This window comes from Atractosteus spatula, chromosome 18, assembly GCF_055471065.1.
Source record: "Atractosteus spatula isolate fAtrSpa1 chromosome 18, fAtrSpa1.hap1, whole genome shotgun sequence".
NCBI classification, from domain to species: domain Eukaryota; kingdom Metazoa; phylum Chordata; class Actinopteri; order Semionotiformes; family Lepisosteidae; genus Atractosteus; species Atractosteus spatula.
In genome coordinates this window covers 2109400-2129360 of record NC_142723.1, presented here as the reverse complement: position 1 = coordinate 2129360, position 19961 = coordinate 2109400, and the positions used below count along the sequence as shown (strand labels likewise).

General features: G+C 43.4%; 1 protein-coding gene across 3 annotated transcripts in view; it reads right to left on the bottom strand.

Moving 5' to 3' along the window:
- The window catches only part of cpped1 (calcineurin like phosphoesterase domain containing 1), a 65395-nt gene extending 51629 nt beyond the window's left edge, over window positions 1-13766 (bottom strand). The window contains exons 1-2 of one of the 3 annotated variants that reach the window (XM_088936525.1): window positions 13571-13766; window positions 7700-7918 (exon numbers count right to left, since the gene is read on the bottom strand). In XM_088936525.1, coding sequence (XP_088792651.1) covers window positions 7700-7918; window positions 13571-13634 — 283 coding nt within the window. In that variant the 5' untranslated portion in view covers window positions 13635-13766. The remainder of the gene's footprint in view (window positions 1-7699; window positions 7919-13570) is intronic. The other 2 variants (XM_088936524.1, XM_088936526.1) reach the window with 2 other exon arrangements.
- Between the last annotated feature and the right edge of the window lie 6195 nt (window positions 13767-19961).

Genomic DNA, 19961 nt, shown 5'->3' with positions numbered 1-19961 from the left:
GGCCGACAGTTGACTTTGGCTTTTGCCGCAGGTACTGGGTATCCAGAGCACCTTACGTACTTCTGTTAGGTTTGTGATGGTTGTAAGACATGGCTTATCATTGTTTTTTAGCCAATGTCTTCATCCGTGATGTTATAATATACTTGGATGCTATACAGCACCTGTAAAAGGCATCGCCCCACAGCAGTGAGTTCTCCTTCATTCAAAACAATTTCTGCACTGTCAAATGTTAATGGTGCAAAACACGCAATGTAAGGGGGCAAAAGTGAACAGATTTAGCCACAGCACAGGGAAACACGAGGTACAGAAGCCGGAGGAACCTGAGGATGGACTGCGCGGTTCCAATATTTTTGAACATTTCCCACTGGAAGGCGTGGCTAGGTCTAGGCCTGTAGGCTGGCAATTTGGTGAACATCTTTACTTCCCTGTGCTTAGCTCCCCTGCACATGAAGGAGTGCAAGAAGTAGTAGTTTTGCCCACTTTCTACCTTTTGTCTTTCAGTGGAGCACTGAATGTGTTATATCAATGAAACACTCCAAGATGAAAGGCAATGAGCTTCCTGCTTCCTCTGATATTAATAAAGGGCTGGCTCTGCAGCACAAGTATGTCTCCTTTGCAACAGGCTTTGAAGCCAGCACCCTAGAAACCAAGCAAAGAGACGATTTATGGCCTGGGATTAATTCTGAACTCAAGCAGGGCCCTGTTACAAACTCTGCTTGTACTCAAATATCCTGTTTCTCAATGCATTAATAAGTGCTCTGTGCATTCTTGACCAGTCAAAACTTATTCCTATGACAGGTAGTCAAATGCTCACTTTCTGTTCAAGGTAAAGGGGAACTTCAGCTAAAAGCAGTCTGAACTACTGTAGGAACTGCCAACTCTGATCCTGGGGAGCCTCAATCCAGCACCTTTAATTGTGGGTCACCATTAAATCACCAATTTCTGAAGATATGGAACAATTCCATTGTGATGAATTAAACAGATGATTTGTTAAACTGAGTAATCTAGATATCATTTAGCACTAAAATCAAAGCCCTCTTCAGCCCTCGGGTATCAGAATTCTCTTCCTGCACTGGATTAGGACTCTCCAGACCCAGCGATGGGAGACCCTGGTCTCAACAATCTGCTATAACAATCTGAAAATCATTAAACTTGCCCCTCTAATTGTACATGTATATACAGACGTTTGCTATTGATCAAACGTTTTCAGTGTTATTTAGATTTACTGTTTATTCATGACAGACTGCAATTCACTTGAAGGGAGTCTGGTGCAGAAGTACTAAATGACCTTATTAATGAGAAGCTTAGGCAAAGAAGTGATTGAATATTTTGAATTTCAAGAAGGAACACGAAGGAACCAACATGCCCCACTTATCAACAGAATAACACCTTTGCTCCATCGGTACATTAGGAGCTGCAGTGAGTGACCTCAGGTGGATTTGGCAGCACTGGGAACAAATCCTCTTAAGTGGTTAAGAGGTTTTGTGTTGACAGCCCTGACGGATGTCAGAGAGCATGGAACTGACATGCAGAAGGGTCCACTAATTGTTGTGTAATAGTTATGGCGCTACAATGTAGTGACTGAAAGTAATCTGGCTGCTTGATGCCGCATTGATCAAGTCCTGGGACCTCACCTGCTACCCTTCCAGTCCTGGGACCTCACCTGCTACCCTTTCCAGTCCTGGGACCTCACCTGCTACCGTTTCTGTGGGCTCTTCCTGAACCCACAACATTGCAGCCGGGCAAAGCACACTCTCGCGCTTACTTGGTCTTTGGTGCACACTTGCCACACTTGTCTAGCCTTTTACCTCCAGTACCATGGAAAAACGGGCAGCATCTTTAAATCCTGATAGCAGACCTACACCCTTTGCAACCCGATTTGATCAGATCTCAGGAGCTCAGCAAGGCTGCTGCTGATAAGTACTAGGATGGGAGACGCTGCAAGTGGTGTTGGTGGACAAGCTGGTGGCGCTCTTGACTGTGAACCATAATTTCCAGACCAAGGCCTCAGAATAAGGAGTGAAGACACTGTACTGTAGGCAGTGGGGTTATTCTGATGAGATGCTAATACAGTATATACAAGATGAAACATTAGCCTGTTCCTATGAAGGAAACAGATTAAGAATAGTTCAGAAACTGAACAGGAGGTGAGGGTAATTATAATTTCCTTCTAGGTTTTTACGCTTTGTAAAGTACAGAATTATTCTTCTTAATGTGCTGTAATGTCAAGTGTTTAAATATCTTCTAACAGCTGAGCCCGAAGCTGCTGAAAAGGCGATAAAATCATGGAAAATGGTAACCACCTATTACAGACTCAATGTTACGGATCACCATTGATATCGGACTTACAAAGAGAAAAAAGGACCAGTGGAGTTCTCAGGGGTTCATGTGTTCCAACATAGGGTTATACAATCATGTTTGTTCAGGCACATATAAAATGGGAGACATTCCTGACCAGCAGCCTGGACTTTCCCCAAGTATAGCCAACTAAAAGACATCACTGCAGATGAAAGCATGACTTTGCTTGGACACAGCTAATGCAAATGATAAGGTGTCAAGTCAATCAGCCAAGTTACTGCATTTAGTACAAGAATCCACCTGGAGTGAGAGTAGCACGGAGACCACTGACACTGTATCCCAAACTGTACATTTCACCCACTACAGTTCTACAACCCATACCGAGCCCCTCTGTTTACTACTGGGGAATTATGCTATAATTCCAGACCAGTTCTCACAAAGAGTGTCAGAGTGGGTCAGCTGGTAGAAGCCCTGCCCTACACATACTGGGTCAGGTGACTAGCTGACTGGGACTGGGATTCCTAAAGCGGAAACAGAGTATTGAGAAAAATGCTGCGGAGGACTTAGTTGGCCAGGGTGCTCCTGGTTCCCAGCAACCCACATCTTCTCCTGCGGCCTCCCTGGCGTTTGCAGGGGCATGGGGCTGCGGTGCCTGAAACGTGTTCAAAGACGAGTGGCTCGAAGGTGGAGTCTGCCATTGTCTCCCCACTCTCCCCCGTGTGCGGTCGTGGTGTTCATAGTGGCATAGTGGATATAAAAAAAAAACACACACAACTAACAATTCCACATTTGTTTGAGCCAAAAAGAAACAAATATTTGGTGAGTCTAAATAAAGAAGGAATTCATGCACCCCTGGAAGATGTTCCCTTGTGGCTTTTTTTAACAGATTATGGAGTCAAGGAATTACTATTAAAGTAGAACTATATGTAACTGAATAAATTAACCACAGAAACATGCAGCACAATGACTGGGAATCTGATGTATCAGGGCAGTCACATCATTCTCAAACTATTAATACCTACTGTAACACCAAATTAACAAAATCAAAACAGAATAAAAAGGGACTGAATAAAAGGATGTTCTTTTTTTCCGTCTGGAATTTAACAATGCTGCTTATTAATTCCAGCTCTGTCTGACTGATCGCTTTTGCTTTAACACTAATGTAGTTTGCTTAAATAGAGAAAAACATTTTATGTATGGCCTGGGGGCACCTATCAAAGTCTCTTCTCTGCTGACCACTTGCACTACTGTCATCTCTGTTGACAGACTCTTGCCTGTTTCTCCTCGACTCCCTCTCCTATAGCCTGCGTTTTCTCTGTGGGTCACTTTTGCTCACAATGGAAGGAAGCAAACCTTCCCTGCGGCCACTGGGTGCCCTGAAACAGGGAAAGCCTCCTGTAACACAAAGGTCTATCCTCTTGCTCTGACAACAGCACAAAAACTGCAGATATATAAATGACAAAAAGAAAGCATACTCGTATAGTCGCCAAAGCTAGCCAAGCACGGACAGGCGGAGAAGGAAATAGAATTGCCTTAACCATGTCCTTCAATAAGATGACACACTTCAACTGCATTGCCAGCTTAAGCTGCTCAACACATAAAACCAATGACAAGGTACAGACCCTCTGCCTTTGAGGTAGTGCACATTGCTTTAGCTTTTGCTGTCTTACAGAGTCTGCAGCTTGAGACAGCTTAATATTGTTTGCTTTATCTTATAAAGCCAGCTGGTAACACTGGTAATGGGAATAGAGAAACCAAATGCCTTTGTTTCTTTATTTCATTTTCTTTCTGTGCAGCTAAATTCTGTCACTTTGCAAAGGGGTCCTTAAGTGAATGAAACGGAATAAGGCAGAGAAGCCTGATCGAATCTGACTGTGGAGCAGGGGGCATGCCGTTTGCTCTGTGTGGCCAGGAACCATCACACTCTCTTGCTTTGCCAATTAGAAGAGAGAGCTGGGGGACTGGCCAGCGACCCCTGACCCTGCACCCGGTCACCACACAGAAGACGCCAAAGCAGGAAGTGAGCTAACGCAGAGGAATGGACAACTGAGTTTTTAAAATAAAATTTCAAAAACATTTTACAGCTCAAGCATTTGGTTCTTTTGAAATGGGGGGGGGCACTTTCAAGCTATTCTTTTATAAAAACGTCCTCAGAGTTGCTGCTTTAAGTCACTGAATAGACCAAACGCCTTGGCAAACTCATTAAGCATCCTGATAATACACATCACACGGGAAAAACCCTCAAACATCTGTAAAACCACACTAAAACTACTAATCTAGTAAAAGATTTGTTTAGTAAAACAGAGAAAAGATGGGTTAGGCAGCAAATCCTGATAGACTGTTGCTTTATGTTGCTGTTTTCTTAACGGTACAAGGAAGAGCCTGATTGTTCCAGCCTTCTCTCGGCCACTGAAATGGGTTAATGCCTTCATCTTCCTTCCCATAAGCACCTGTGTGCAAGCCGCATTAACACGCTGGCTGACATTAAATGCTGCTCCACTCTCCATCTCCCACTTCACACATCTTTTAAAGGATTAAGTGCAACCATTTTATAATCTCTTGTACCGTGTAAAACGGGTTTTAACATCCTCTATTTTTAGAGCTGAACAAAAACATGCACACTCCGCTCCACTGTTTATGGAAGCAAGAAAAAAAATCCCCTCCTTTTTCTTGCCATCCCTGGGGACCAGTGGAGAACAGATCTGCCGTGCTCAGTCATGAGAATGCAAGTATTCATTAAGCAGTGGCTTGATAATTTTATCAAGTTTTTTACAAAACTGTGGGCACAATACAACCTTGACCTTGAAGGTGTCACTTATGAGCCTCTGATGTGGCAAAAGATGAGGTAAAAATTGTTTAAGATTTTCTTTTACCCTGAAATGATTCTAACGAGGAAAGCAAGCTTCTCGCCTGGCATGAGTGACAGTTTTAAAAATACAGTATGTTGTACTATTTAATTGTACTTCAGGAGTGCAAAATGTACCCATCTGCTGGATTCTGCTCCCAAACTAGTACCAGTACACAGTCTTGGAGCTCTCGTGTGCTTTATGGATCTATTTACTGTACTCTGCTTTGTTTGCTCTTACCTAAAACACAATCAATGTAGACCAGGCTGTTCTCTTTCATAGACTCAAGGCTCCTTCTCCCTGGATACTCAGACTTAAGGAATGGTACCGCTGAGAGGAGTTACTTAGTGTTCCTGATCTACAGCACTATATATACCTCCCCTCCCTGTCTACTCCACCACAAAGAGCTTTAATGAGACGTCAGAACCAATAACAGTTTCTCACACCTCCCATCGCCGTCCTGTCCAAGCACTCGGAGCCTTTGTCTAAACCTGACATGCGGCTTCTGTGCAATTCCCTTCCATCTCTCGAATAAAAAAAAACCTCTGCCGAAGCCGCCGAGAAATCAATTTGCTTTGGCCGGGCTCTCTTCTGCTTCCTCGCACCGAGGAAGAAAATGACAAAACCGCGCGTGTCAAGTGGGCAACAACTTTGTTCCTGGCTAATCTCACGGGCTACAGGTGTGCACAGGCATTGCTGAGCTCACATCCACCTCGGCATGTTCATCTATCCCTGAAGTCAAGAGTACGGACCAGGTAGAACAGGGAAACCTCACCAGAAAAATCCCACAGCACAGCGCGGAGCACTTCCCACTCCCTAAGGGACGAAAGGCCAGAAGAGTCAGCATTCGGACGGAAGCAATGTGCTTTCATCTCCCATATCTACACAGAGAGACACTCGCCTGAGACAAACGCAGTGTGTAACTTAACATAATCTGGAGGAGAACAAGCAAAAATTAAAAGTGCGAGCTAAATCGAAAGAAAAGCTTGGAAAATGGAAAAAAAAACCAACATTTAAGATGATTTGCACTATCCCCTGTTTTCAGCCTCACAACTGAACGTTCCAGAGGAGGCACTCTTTCAATTAGCATTTTAAAACTGCACTAATAAGGTGCTGAGAGGAAAGCCAGTTGCTCTTATATCACCTGCATGGTGAAACCCAGGACAGGATTGGGCTTGGGGATGCCATGGGGTTGGGCTGCTTCTTGCGAAGGTCTGTAACCTCAAACAGGTCTCTGTGAAGCAGGTGGGAATAGGGGAGGGGAGGGGGCGGGGGCTTCCAGCTGGTTTCCATGGTCACACAGGGATGGGAGATACCCGTTTCCATAGCAATTCTGAGTGGCTTAACGCCTATCAGTCAGACCACTGGCTTCACTCACCTGTTCTAGTTAAGCTCTTATCAAAACAGCCAGACAGCTACTGGAAATGAGGACCAGCAGGACGTCTGAGTTATTCCCCATTTAACATTCAGCTGCTGCTACATTCACACTTCTGTAGTCTGTATTATTACGCTTTTGTCACTTACAATTCTTTTTTATTTAAATAAAGTATTTGGGGCCCGACTACATTTAGCTGAAAATGTCTACAAATGCATAGGTAATGACGTTTAAAGCTTTTCTAGGAAGAAAGGTTTATGGAAATTCAACAGGAAAAAAAACAGGTAACCCACGGAGTCATCTGAAACACTCTGCGATAATGCAACTCCAGTTCAACTGAGAGATTAAATTGTAACACAAAGGCATTTATTTTAGAAATGAAATATTAGCGCCACTATACAATTTCGGCAAGGGATGACAGTCTCTTGGGTTGCAGAGACAGTAATGGTTATGAATGTTGCTCCTCTTCTCAGCATTCACAGGTACTGTACTTGGGAGAGCTTGAATGAGCTCCGTGCAGGGAGGGAGAATCCCCCCAACAAAAGACCCCCCCATCACCCCCCTCCTTTTTAATGAAATAGTTACAACATCGCCATTTGAAATAGCAAGAGGAAACAGAAAGAAAGACAAACAATGAGGATGAGGCTTTTTTTTTTTAGCCAGATGCTTTAGACAGATTACACTTAGCCTGATTTTTTAGTAATCACTTGCAATGTTAAAAGTGGAGCACAAAATTGCCATCAAGAAACTGTTTGGGTGTACAGCACGGCAATCGTGATATTCGGAGTTTCTACCAGTGGAAGACAGCTAGAATTTTGATTGTGCAAAGATATGCAAGCGTCTTTAAAGACATTTTATTACTGTACGTGTGATGTCTCCTCCCTAGGTACCTGCGCTGCCGTGTAAGTGTTTCATGACTCACGTACATCATGTACAGACGGGTATTAAAATGCAAACAAACAACATCATTCGTGTGCTTCATCGCTCCCTGTACACGTCTCTGTTTGTGCGTGTTTAGGTGCGGGATGCCTTGTTTGGAAAGTCATGGCCCTACACTGCTCCCGACACAGTGTGTGGCACAGGGCGGTGACGGTCTGCCACCCCATGGGGGTGCCTCTACTCATAAAAAGCTGGGAGCTTAGATTATCATCTAAGAAAGCCAGCATGCGAGTCTGCTTACCAGGCATGGCGTGCACCAGGTCCCCGCAGAGCACCATGAAGCGCGGCCGGGGGCTCAGCCTGCTGACCGCCTGCACCGCCTGCCGCGTCAGCCGGACCTCCTCGGACCACTCGTCCCCCCCGCTGTCGCAGTCCCCCACCGACCAGGCCTTCATGAGCCCCAGCTGGGGGTCCGCGGCCTGAATGAAGCAGAAGGGTCCCTTCCACTCGCCCTGCTCCTCTGGGGAGGATGAAAGAAAGGGTGGGGGGGGGGGATCGTTACTCTGCACGTATGAGACGCTCTCTTCCCGACAGTCAGCAGGTGTCCACACACCTGGCTTCATTCAGCAAATCCCAGAGCTCCCCCCTCCCCGATTGCAATGTCCCATTTGTTGGTCCAGCCCAGGGCAACTGATGCATGAATGAGGAAGACCGAAAAAAGTGACCGTGCTCCCAATTCTTGCAATTCTTACTTCTGACTCCTAATCAGCAGTTGCAGATGCCTAACACATCTATAAAGGGTAGTATTTCTCCCCAGGAGGCTCCCTTCATGTCCCCCTCACCTTTCACTGCCAGCTGAAAAACCATTAGTCAAAACGACGCCCTTTGTGCGTTTTCCCAGCCAGCACCTCGATATACACAGTCGTACTCGAACCTGCAAGCCGGTGACACGGGACACCCAAGGTGCTGATCCTGGCTTCCCGCAGAGCATCAAGCACAGTGCTGGATCACACCTGGTGCACCCAAGGGTGCATGATGTTGAAAGAGAAGGAAATGTGTGGTTTGGCGGCAGCTCACTGTCTGAACGGAAGGCATTACAGGGGGTGGTCAGAGATCAGCCCAGTCCATCACTGGAGTACAGCTGCCCTCTATTTCAGACATTTTTACTACTCGCTGCCTCAGGATCACCTGGTTCCCCTGCACTGATTCACAGATTCTGCACAGGTGCCGCTTGAGGACTGAGCACCTCCTGAACAGTGGAGCTCACCAACTGGATCTGCCGACTTTGGTTCTGTGCCACCTTCTAGAAATCACTGGCAGCCTAAGCCAACAGCGGCGATTTCACTCCTTTGGGTGCTTCTCAATTTTCTGTGGAGAAATTCAGGACGCACGGAGCAGTGCAGCGAGTAACTCATCTGTTCACTGGAGCTGCTCACTCAGTGGAGCTGCTCACTGTGGCCACCCCTGTAGGCTCCCTGGAGTCGCAGCTCAGCTGTCTTTCAAGCATTTAACAGGCGCTCCATGCATCCTCCTCGCAAATGGGTTTATGGTAATTATCCGCTCTTACTCTGGAAACTTTGGGGAAAAATGTCCGCTGCTGGGAATACCCTAACAGGTTCTTGACTTCGCAATTATCACTTCTGAAAGCAAGAGGAAAGTGTCTTTCCGCTTGGATGCTAATCACAAAAAAGAACACTTTCTGTATGAAATGAGACCTGGCACCACCTACATACTCCAGCAATTTAATTTGTCTGGTCTAACCTCTTACTCCTCTCTCCGTCTTCATGAACTGTAATTTGTCGGCCCAACGTCCAGTAGACGTAGAAATGAATACTGGTCAAGCCCTCTTCCTTGGGTCTCAGAAGTGCCTTGGTGTTAATACAATTATTAAATAGCAAAGAATATCAGAAAAAATACAAATCTCTGTCCTTAACATCCTCCTATAACAATAGGTCAAGTCTATGATGCTCTACACTGTTCTAAAAAACAGTGAAACACAAATCGGAGGACGAATGGGGAAACTCAGAGCAGGAAGTACTTTTTCACACAAACTACGGTGTTAAAGCTGATAGTTTGCATTAGATCCGTGGATCAATGAGCTCGATGTCCTCCTCTGCAATCTTTATGTTCTCATGTTACTGAAGAATAATGCATAAGGGCACGTTTCTTTAAAAGAGCAGCAATATGCACACTTTGTAAAATGAGTACTAGAGGCCTTCAAAGTTTATCATAAGTGTAATAATGTAAAGAAAAACATTTATAAAAAGGTTCCTAAATAATTACTGGCTCAAGCATTAGCGGTCACAAGAACACTTGATGAAAAAGTTATCTGTCTGAACAAAGGAGTGAGACAGGGTGTAACACGCATGACTCACTCACATGCTCTGTCTTTCTCTACATACTGCATGTATAAATCTGAAGGAATGATTTCTGAAAGCAAAGCTCAGGGAGCTGTGGCAAAGTCTGCCCCAGCCCCATGGCATCCAACTCCCAGTACAGCAGCAATTTCTCCTTAACGACTTTAACTTAAAAAAGAAAGGAAGTCTACTGTGATGCTGTTCACATAGAAAAAAATGCTTACTGCCTCAGAAGGATGTTCCCTGACGAATTCCCACTAAACCAGAGAATTAATGCGAGCAACAGCAGCCACAACTGTTATAGCATTAGGAATGCTCAAAATTACAGCTGAGAGATTTCTCCATTTATATTACAGTTATTTGGAATCTTTTGCACACCGGATTCTGAGAGGATGCTGGATGGTGTAGTAAGGCTCTCAGGAAAAATAGAAGAGCGTTTTAAAAAGCTCTAAACAAATAAATTAATTTCGATTTTTTATGTCAGTGGTCTGTATTCCCTTCTTGTTCTCTGGATAAGCTCCATGACGATTACACTGCAATGCACTGTGGAAGCACACAAAACTGCATCACCTGCCAAGCGGCTCAATGGATGGGCTTTCCTGAAAGCAGACCAATGAGCGCAGATGCCATGTGCACACATTCCTTCCTCCAAACTCGGCCAAAGGCTGGTGAATCTGACTCATCTCTGGGTAGATGTGTAGGGAGAACACGATGCTTCAGCCTCAAACCTAACCACATGCAAATTCTCCTTCCCACCACCTGCAGCTGAGCTCTGCCATACCTGGGCACAATCAGTGCTTTTCTCCTCCATGTGACAATCCATCCCAGGATGCAACGGGCACCTGCCTCAGGTCTCAAGATGGACAATAAGAATGTTCTACAGAAGAGGAACTACGCTTCTCAGGTGTGCAACTCTTAGTGAATCTTCACAGGTGGTTCTCCCTGCCCACACCACACAGGTGTTCTCGGAAATATGCAAAAACAGGGATACAGCACATGATGACTGCTTGAAGTCAGTGGCTGAAGAGGTCAATGTAATCGTCTCTGAGTCATGTGACCCAGGGGTGGCAGCACACGATTGGCTGAACTCTGCCGGGGGTGGGGCAGGATGAGCTGGGCAGAGCTTTCTGGACCACCAGCAACATGGGGACTCCTGGCTGCTGGCAGGCCTAAGATGCTATCAGTGACAGTACAGAGCTGTGGAGCCTGTGCGTGCTCATGGGATCCAGAACAACAAACCCTATTGCAAACCGGGTAGGTACAGTATAATAAAAACAAACGGCGGTTCTAAATTAAAAAATATATATAACGGCAGCAACAGCATGACGCACATACACAAAGGTGACATTCAAATTTAGAAATATGTCTACTGTGTACTTCAGTAACTTAATAAAGTGTTTGACTAGGCCCTTAGATATAGTGGCTTGCAAAACAAAATGCTGCCCAAGCCAGACTTTATTGTTCTACAAACCATCAAATCCCTAAGGAACAGTGTAAGGTGTTTACAAGCAATTTAAAACCATGAATCAAAAATACAGACAAGGATTCTATGACAACTAGTCCAACGAATCTGCTACATCTGCAGTGAGGAAAAACTTCAAAACAAATTAAAGTGTTTTCTCATGTGGCATATGGTCCTGCCAGTTTCAAACAGTATAATATCATCTGGAAAATAACTCAGGATGAAGGGGTATAGATTTTCTAAATACAGTTTTAAATAGACAACTACACAAATACACCTTTGATACCTTCATTAACAGATAATTAATTATCTATTGAAGACATTATTTTACCAATGAAAATAGAAATGTTATATCTATCTAAGATGTAATGAATAAATTATAATATTCATGCAATGTTTTTTCAGAAGTTTTATTCTTATTTTTTTTAAAAGTCACTGTCTACTAAAAAAAAAAACCCAACCAAATCCTGTTTTAGGCTAAATGTTATCGAAACAGATCAAAATGTTATTGGAATAGATCAATTCTGGAATTCCCCCTAACACCGTTGCTAGGCAAACAAAGAAGCATAGATTAAACCAGACTGTCAACCCACCCAACCAACATAAACTTCTTTCAATGACAGCTTTCACAGACTTGCCCCATGAAAAGCTGCCACCAGGTGGTGGGTCTAGAAACTGCAACTGGAGGTTCAGCAAAACTACCACTGTCCTCTTACACAGGACAGACCAGAGACGGTCTGAGGATCGGTGCAAAAGCATTTTAAATGGACACAAAGCTGACAACTGAAACAAGACTCCAAATAATATATACTTTTCTACTTCATTAAGCTTCAATAAATACCAGTTAATGACCCCGTTTGCACTTACATTTTATGCAAAAGTCTGGCATTAATCCACTGCCAGCACTCATTTTAAATGGCCAATTATTAATCAAAGCCGGGGCGAAAGAGCACTCTCGGTTACTCACGAGACAAGTCACAGGCACGGGGGAGTCTCAGCACAGCCTCCTCCTCCACCAGAGACAGCCCCTCCCTTTCCTTGCCACCACTGTGAAACTCTCTAAACAGAGGCGCCCCACAAAACTGTCAGATGTCTTGGGGAAAATGGATTTAACGACCTTTGGGATTCACAAATCGGTAAATTGTGGGAATTCGGGGGAAACTGCTTCTTCGACATTTCCACAGGCGATAACGAGGCAACACTTTGAGGTCATCACCTGTCTGAGGGGGGCAGTCCCACAGCTTTGCCCTACTGAGCGCAAGAGAATATCATCCTGAAGGATCGGATCCCAGAGGGCTCCACATATAAGACTGGCCACTTCCACCACCCGTGAAGTGCAGGTCTCACCTGGGAAACACCTGGCTGTCTACCTGTACCTGCAACCCCACTGCGGAGCAGCTCACATGGGGCAGTGAGACGTGAGAAACTAACTGGAAACTAGGGGCAGTTTTAGGAGGGTTGTAGTTCGCCCCATACTATGGCATTTGTTAATAACGGTCCACAGAGAAGGCACCCGCTCATGGTCCACCAAGCACTGAAAGAGGCATGTATCTCTTTCGGTTGCTAGTAGCCTAAGAAAGACTAGTGCCCCCTCCAAGGTGTACGCTGTCTAGCGCCCCCTGCTGGCCAGGATAGGCTCCGGCTCCCCCGCGACCCCGTACTGGATAGACTGGTTAGAAAATGCACGGGTGTGTTGCTAGTAGCTAACTGAACCGGAGATCTCTTCCAACTGTTGCTTGAAGCAAGGCAGGATCTTCGCAGCCGAAATAGGTACGGTTCTATGGTTTTGGCAAACTTCCGGTTCTCAGTTTTAAACGCACTTCCGCCTAGCTACCACTCGTGGCTTCAGGAGAGCTCCACGGCTTTGAGGATTTTGAATACTTGAATCCAATGCCCTTTCCTGTTGATGACCAGAAAAGTTCCAAGTTTCTAGCCTTCCAGACTAGGGCATTTTAAACCAGGGAGCGTACGAGAAAAATCACTGCTGGACAGAACAGCACGTTCACACGTACCGTTGATAAAACTAAAAAGGTACTTTACTCCAAATGTATTCATTAAGACATATTCCTATAACATGATAGACGTGGAAGCAAAACCAAGCTGAACACGAGGACAAAAACAAACCTTCTAATCAGATACTACAATTCATCGCTATATGTTCTCACTGAAATGCTCACATTAGCCTTTACTAATGAAACAAGGCTCCGAAAAAAAAACTCTCTCCCCTTTAAGTACAGAAAACAAAACCAGCTCCTTTCAGAGTTGAGAACTTCGTCTACTACTGTTTATTCGTAGTCCCGACTAGCACATTGCTGAACAGAAAATGAAGTAAGATGACAGCACATCTTTTTACCTTGTGTAAAGCCCGCATATGTGCGGTTTCTCGCTCTGAGAAAAATGTCCTGGTCCGTAGCCATGCTGTCTGTGTATTATCATACACCAATTTGCGGTCCCTTGTTAACAGCTGTGATAGTTATTCTGTCGTAGAAGGTCTTCAACTTCCTGATAGATCTATGATTGATTACATCGGGTATATATTGTTTCTGCCTGCGGAGGCGCAGTCTGTGTAGCCGAACTGGAGCACAGAAGCAGGCGACGCGGTTTTGGGGTTTGATTAGGGCGGATAGGGAATGAAGCCTGTCTTTAATGATGCCATGTAAAACCTGTCGTATTTTTGCTACAGTTTGGTTCTGCACTATATTAGGTTTCGCACAGCAGTAACACGAAGAGAGAAAGGTGGAAGGTGATCCAGTAGCGTTTTAGCCCCCTTTTAACTTGACGACACTTTTAAGTTGTATGAAACAGCAGATTTTCTTGTTTTATTCATTTCTGATCTGTCTAAGAGAGACAGCAGCTGCTGTGGTTGATGCTTTGCATGAAAACAGCCCAAGAGCATTTGCTGTCTTGAGCTTAACTGGGCTGTTCGTTTTGCGTTTTAGAACCACGTCTTGAGAACGCAACGACGTTAAAAATGCAAAGTGTTTCGGGACATTTACTGTACAGTACCACTCTCCTAAACACTCGGCTATTAAGAGGCATTTGGGGACTGCGATTAAACGTGCCCTACTAGTGAACTGGTCCAGGGTAGACGATTCGCAAGCGAGGATAATGTATTTCCCCAGATAATGTCATCCACTAAACTCAAACGGAGTTTAGAAACCTCATTTAACAGCAAAGAAGAGCAATCTGAGAGCAACGAAACATTCCGTTTGACGTTGCTGCATAAAGTAATAGACCCGAAACCGATTCTGATTTACCCTTTAAAATGTAAAGAGAATTTTTATTTCATGTGGGATTGTTAAGACAAGACATTTCAAATACAAAAATCTTCATGTGTGAACACATTTAATTATTAATTTCCAACTTTTTAATTTGTCCGTTAAATTTGTTAATTCCCCCAGCCTGATCTACATTTACATAAGAATACATTTTGAATGCAGTACAGTATTTGCCTTCTATAGGCACAGCATACGCAATTACACCTCTAAAACAGAGCATTAAAAAGCGATGTGCAGTTCCACATATCAGGAGGAAAATCTCTGTGAACTACTCACAGAAATAAGAAGTAGGATTCTCAACCGCTGAGTGTGAATGAAATAAAAAAAAAATCCTTTTGTCACTTTAAAGGCTTATCGATTCCCCGTTGACACCAGGATCTGTGTGTGTTTCTACTGGAAGAAGCCTGTTGAACTTTTTAAGTGATTTTGCAGTCCTCTGCCATCCACTCCAGAAGACCATAAACTGCCATCAAAAGACGGAGCTTTGCATACTGACTTAAGAGAGACTTCATCAGCCCTTAAACTAATGGTCTCTGAATGCTCTTAATAATTATCCAATAATATAATAACCATAGTTTATTATATAAAAAATAATTCTTCAGATGGAAATAGCTCATGCTTAGCTTTTTTGGCAGCAGCGTTATCACCATGTAGCCTGTCCTTCCTGTCAGGAATCCTGAGCCTGAACACTACTGGAAAGGGAGACCGCTCAGGAAAACCAGGTTGGCCTTCTACCTCTAGAACCGGAATGTCCTCACCAGTGCTCCAGAGTAGGGGGTAGGAGGTGCCGTCAAACTGAGGTTCTGATTACTTGACTATTATGCATTCCATGGTGCTGTCTATTATAAACTCCGGTGTCCTGGCTAAATTTCACTCTGGACTCACAAACTTTAGCTTCCCTAGTCGCCACTTAATCCAGTCTTGTGAAGTGTTCACTCGTGCACCTGATAGAGGTGAACTGGGTCCCCTCCTGTATGTAAACTGGGTTCCTTAGCATGAAAAGCAGTATAAAAATGCAAGGAATTCTTATTACTGCTACTATTGTAATGTGGATGACGGCTACTGATAGCACAGCACGTGTTACCATGTGGTGTGAAGTATTCAGGGACAAAAGGGGCGTTGGCTGTTTCAGGACACCACAATATCATATCATCAGAGGACGTGAAGTAAATGCTGTCCAAAAATACTTCACAGTACATGTACAGTAAATGTGATCATGAACATTAAAATGCTGACATAAGGGGATCTATTTATGAAAGCACGAATACAGTACGCCACCTGTTCCCACCGAGGTGTTTGCGCCATGACTAACTTTGTCAGATTTGAAAGTTTGCTGACACATTTGACTTGCCTGTGGAGAAACACAGCCTCTCTCTCTCTCTCTCTCTCTGATGTGCTTACTTTCTCTCTCAAGTCATTTTCCAATCCACCCACCCGCCTATCTGTCTGCCGTCGGACTGCTGCCTGGATTGACACAGACGTGGACAAGAAGTTCATTAAGCTGAAGCTGGGGCTGTGCATCTGGAGTCACCTGTTCTGTGGCTCTGTGTAAATCATGGGATATACATGATGCTGATAATAATGATGATACATGAATAAATACCACTACTACTTCCACTACTATTACTACTACTGCTACTGATAATAATAAATTAACCAAGACAGTGGTTATACAGAGAGAATGGTGAGGGCTTACAATGTATTATTTGGCTGTATGCAGGCCTTCACTGAAGTAGTATTGCACTGACAGCAGTTTGTTAAAAATGGGAAGACGTTAAAAATTCATGCGCACACATTGAGATTTTAGCATCTGGCTTTATTTTTACTGGGCCTGTTCAGATTATCAAAACTATTGAATTATTGAAACATGCAGGCTCTATCGCCATTTCCTGCATTGAAAAAACTACGAACTGGACCCGAAAAACGCCGAATTCTCATCTTGGCTGCCTCAGTTATTCTCAGCTGCCCCTGTGTGAACAAGCGAGGAACCAGTTCAAACAGCAATGAAGCCGGTGGAGGAAAGAGTTGTGAAAGAAGGAAAAGTAGCAATGCAAAAAATGTGCTCAAGGCTTTCTTTTGTTATTTTGGTTTATCTGAAAAATAAATGTGGAAAGTACATCATAATAACTCTTTTGCTCTTCATCCCAGACTAACTCAACATAATTCCCTCTTCAAGGGTGTTGGCCAAAGTCAATAAGTAGGCCAACTACCAGTTTGCTGAGGGCACACCTGCAATCAAACACAGATTAACTGGGTCACAAATGAGTGATGTCACATTCCTGGCCCTCACTGTATCCACCTAATGTCGTCCATATGGGCTGAGAGCGGAGAAGCACAGGAAACTTTGCTTTGGACCTGCGTTTATATAGAGAAGGAAAGATTGTATCTCATCAGCTCTTGTTAAACAAAAGTAATGCTGACAATTTATCTGAAAGTAAGTGGTTATTACACAAATCTATAGTGACCTAAGTACAATTAGAATATTTAAAATGCTATGAATGTACCACAAATCTTTCTGTGCTCAAGTGCTGCTTTTACCAGAATGGCATTAAGTCTGTTTTAGGTCTCTTGTTTGTTTCAAGTGAAAAAACCTAAAAAGTCAGTCCAGTGTTGTGTCAATTTGGCTTACAATGTGTGGAAAAGCAGGAATTAAAAATGAAGGTGGGTGAGTAAGTAGGTAAATATTTGCTTATATGTCTTTAAAAACACAAATTAATTATCACATTTTTATAGGTTTTTTTCAGACTCTGCGAAACACTGTTTTCTAATGCTATTTAGCAAAACAAACGCCGTGCCCAGAAGCCAGTCCTCATTAAAGAATCTCAACCACTTCATGCAAATCTGAAGACATGAAACAGTTGAGCCTCAAGAAGTGACAGGATGTCAGCGCGGAGAACAAGGAGCAGGCAGTGAACTTTTGCTTTATTATAAATTTTAATGGAATTTGTCAGCTCCGATGAAGTTGATATCAGGTGCCTGGCTTGCACAATGAGATCTGTCACACCTCTGTGATTGGGTGGAGGGAGGGGAGCAGCGCTGCTCTCACAGGACCATAAGGTTTGGTTTTTAAAGCGGAACTGCAGTGCTCAGAGCCCCTAACCTTATGAAACGGAATATCTAATGACATGATCCAGCAATAGAAGCACTACTGGATGCAATGTAAGGACCTTTCTAAATCACAATAAATACAGTGTTTTCTTAACATGCAAAAATAAAATATCATTTTATTTTTAATTACTTTATAAAATGTCCTTCAAGGTAAATCTCAAAGTGCTGGACAGAGAAACTAATATACCGATTATGATAAAATCAAGTTATAAATACAGTGGATGAAAAAAAAAACCAAATAAAGTCTTAAACAGTACCATTTGGAACAAGTACATTTTAGGAATTAATTAGAGGAACCAGAATCCTGAGTTTCTTTTGCAAGAAGCGGTTTAGAGGCAGCAGTGAAACCATGCGGAGCTTCAGAATCAACAGACTGAAGATTGCAACTATAAATGTAATCAATTTGAAGAGCTGGCAAATACTGTGGAGCATGACCAATCAAAACTATAAAAGTCAATAACAGAATTTTAAAATCAGTACAAATTCCACATGAAGCCTGTTCCAAAAGTAGGAGTAATATGATAACTTGAACTAAACCTGGTCAATATTCTAGCTGCTGAGCTTTGGACATAACGCAATTTTGTAACAGGTGTTCTTAGACACCCTTCCAAGCAGGGCATTACAGAAGTCAAGACAGAAAGGCATGAGCTGGGTTTAAATGGAAAAAATTAACTGAGACTTCAGTTTAAATGCAGATCTGGTATATGCCTCTATGCATGCTTCCAGGGAATGTGTATCTTTGTGTTTATTTGCTCACATCTTCTTGGACAGGCAATTGAAAAAAAATTATTTAGTCGGTGCAAAACATGTTGACAATGCAGCATAGGAAATCACACCAGGCTAAAAAGAGAACTTTCCTTGCTCAAAAGTGATAAAAAAGTACAGTTGCATAAATATAAAAATAGAAAGGTTATTATTATTGTACAGCAAAGCTTGTTCAAAGTGAAGGAAGCTTTTTTTAAGCTCCATTTAAGATACACTTGTGAGCTATTGCAGACATCACTTTACAAAGAGTGTTTATGTTCAGCAAATGAATCAAAAGTGCATAAAATATGAATGCGGGTCAGTCTGAGAGCAGCAGCAAGCCTGTCAATTTGAAATGATGTTATGAAAACCTGGAACAATTGCATGTCATGTCTGTGCCTGCACTCAGCTCCACAGAAACAGAGGAAGAGAGGCAGAGCTGAGCATTAGATTGCAGAGCACTCCTGGTGTGTGCCTGCCTCATAACTGAATGCTGCTAATGTTTTACACATCTATATGTCACAGAAATGTCTGATCATTACAGCTACACTCAAGCAGCTTCTATTTAAGCGGGTCCGAATGACCTGTTGCCCTGACAACCTTTACCTCTGGCTGGTCGTTGAAATTTCCACAGCTGTCACCTGAGCCGCAAATTGTGCAGCATTTAGACATCTAGAAAAATCAATTCAAAGCAAGCAATGTCTTTTCAATTCTTCGAGCCTCCCCCCCCCCACACCACCATTACATGCAGAGAATGCCTGTGTGTCAAATACCTGCATTTTTCCCCTTATCACAGCTGCTGTGTTCCAAAGGATAGATACATGTAATAGCTCTGCAAAGGCTGGAGAGCTTGCATTGGTAAGATGCAATATGATAATAATCTCACACTTCTCACAGATGGACCATAAATATTTTTTTATGTTCTCAAGCCTTGAGATGAACTGGTTTCGTTTTTTTTTGCTGCAGTTGTAAGTGAAAGGGATGCATTGATTATGGATTATACCTGGATTTCAAAGTAAATTGGACCATAACGCAAAATCGCCGAGCAATCCGAAGGCACTTCTTTTCTTCTGCCTGTTACAAAACCAGTGGGTCAAGGGGCTGTAATTCAGGGCTGGGGTCCTCTCAAGGTTTCCTTATTGTGAAAAATGTTCCAAGAAAATAACCAAAACCTGATCACACACTTTACAGTTCAGATCAGGAGTTTTGATCTTTTGTCTTAGGCTTAGAGGGACGTGTCAACAGCTGGCTTTTATTCCAGTTGAGCTCTGAGCTACTTAATGAAACTAATGATGTGACTAACTGGACCTTTTTTAGTTGCTGTTTGGTTCTTATGTTTCTGGAGTAAAGCCTTCTGACTCGGGGGGATGTCCGACAAGTGTGGTTTTGCTGCCATCACTCCTGAATGGCTTTTTCTGGGACGCCTTTAATTGTGTTTGTTGGAACTAGGGAGAGGTAGTCAGTCCTGGATTCAGAGAATGGCACTCCAGCAGGCTTTGTCACTCTCCTTTAGTCATCAGCGTTATAACACCTGTCAAGTTTTGGTCAATTTAGGAGGAACTTTGTTAATGTAAATCAGGGATAGACAGTCGTGGGCCTATAAGACTCCTGTCA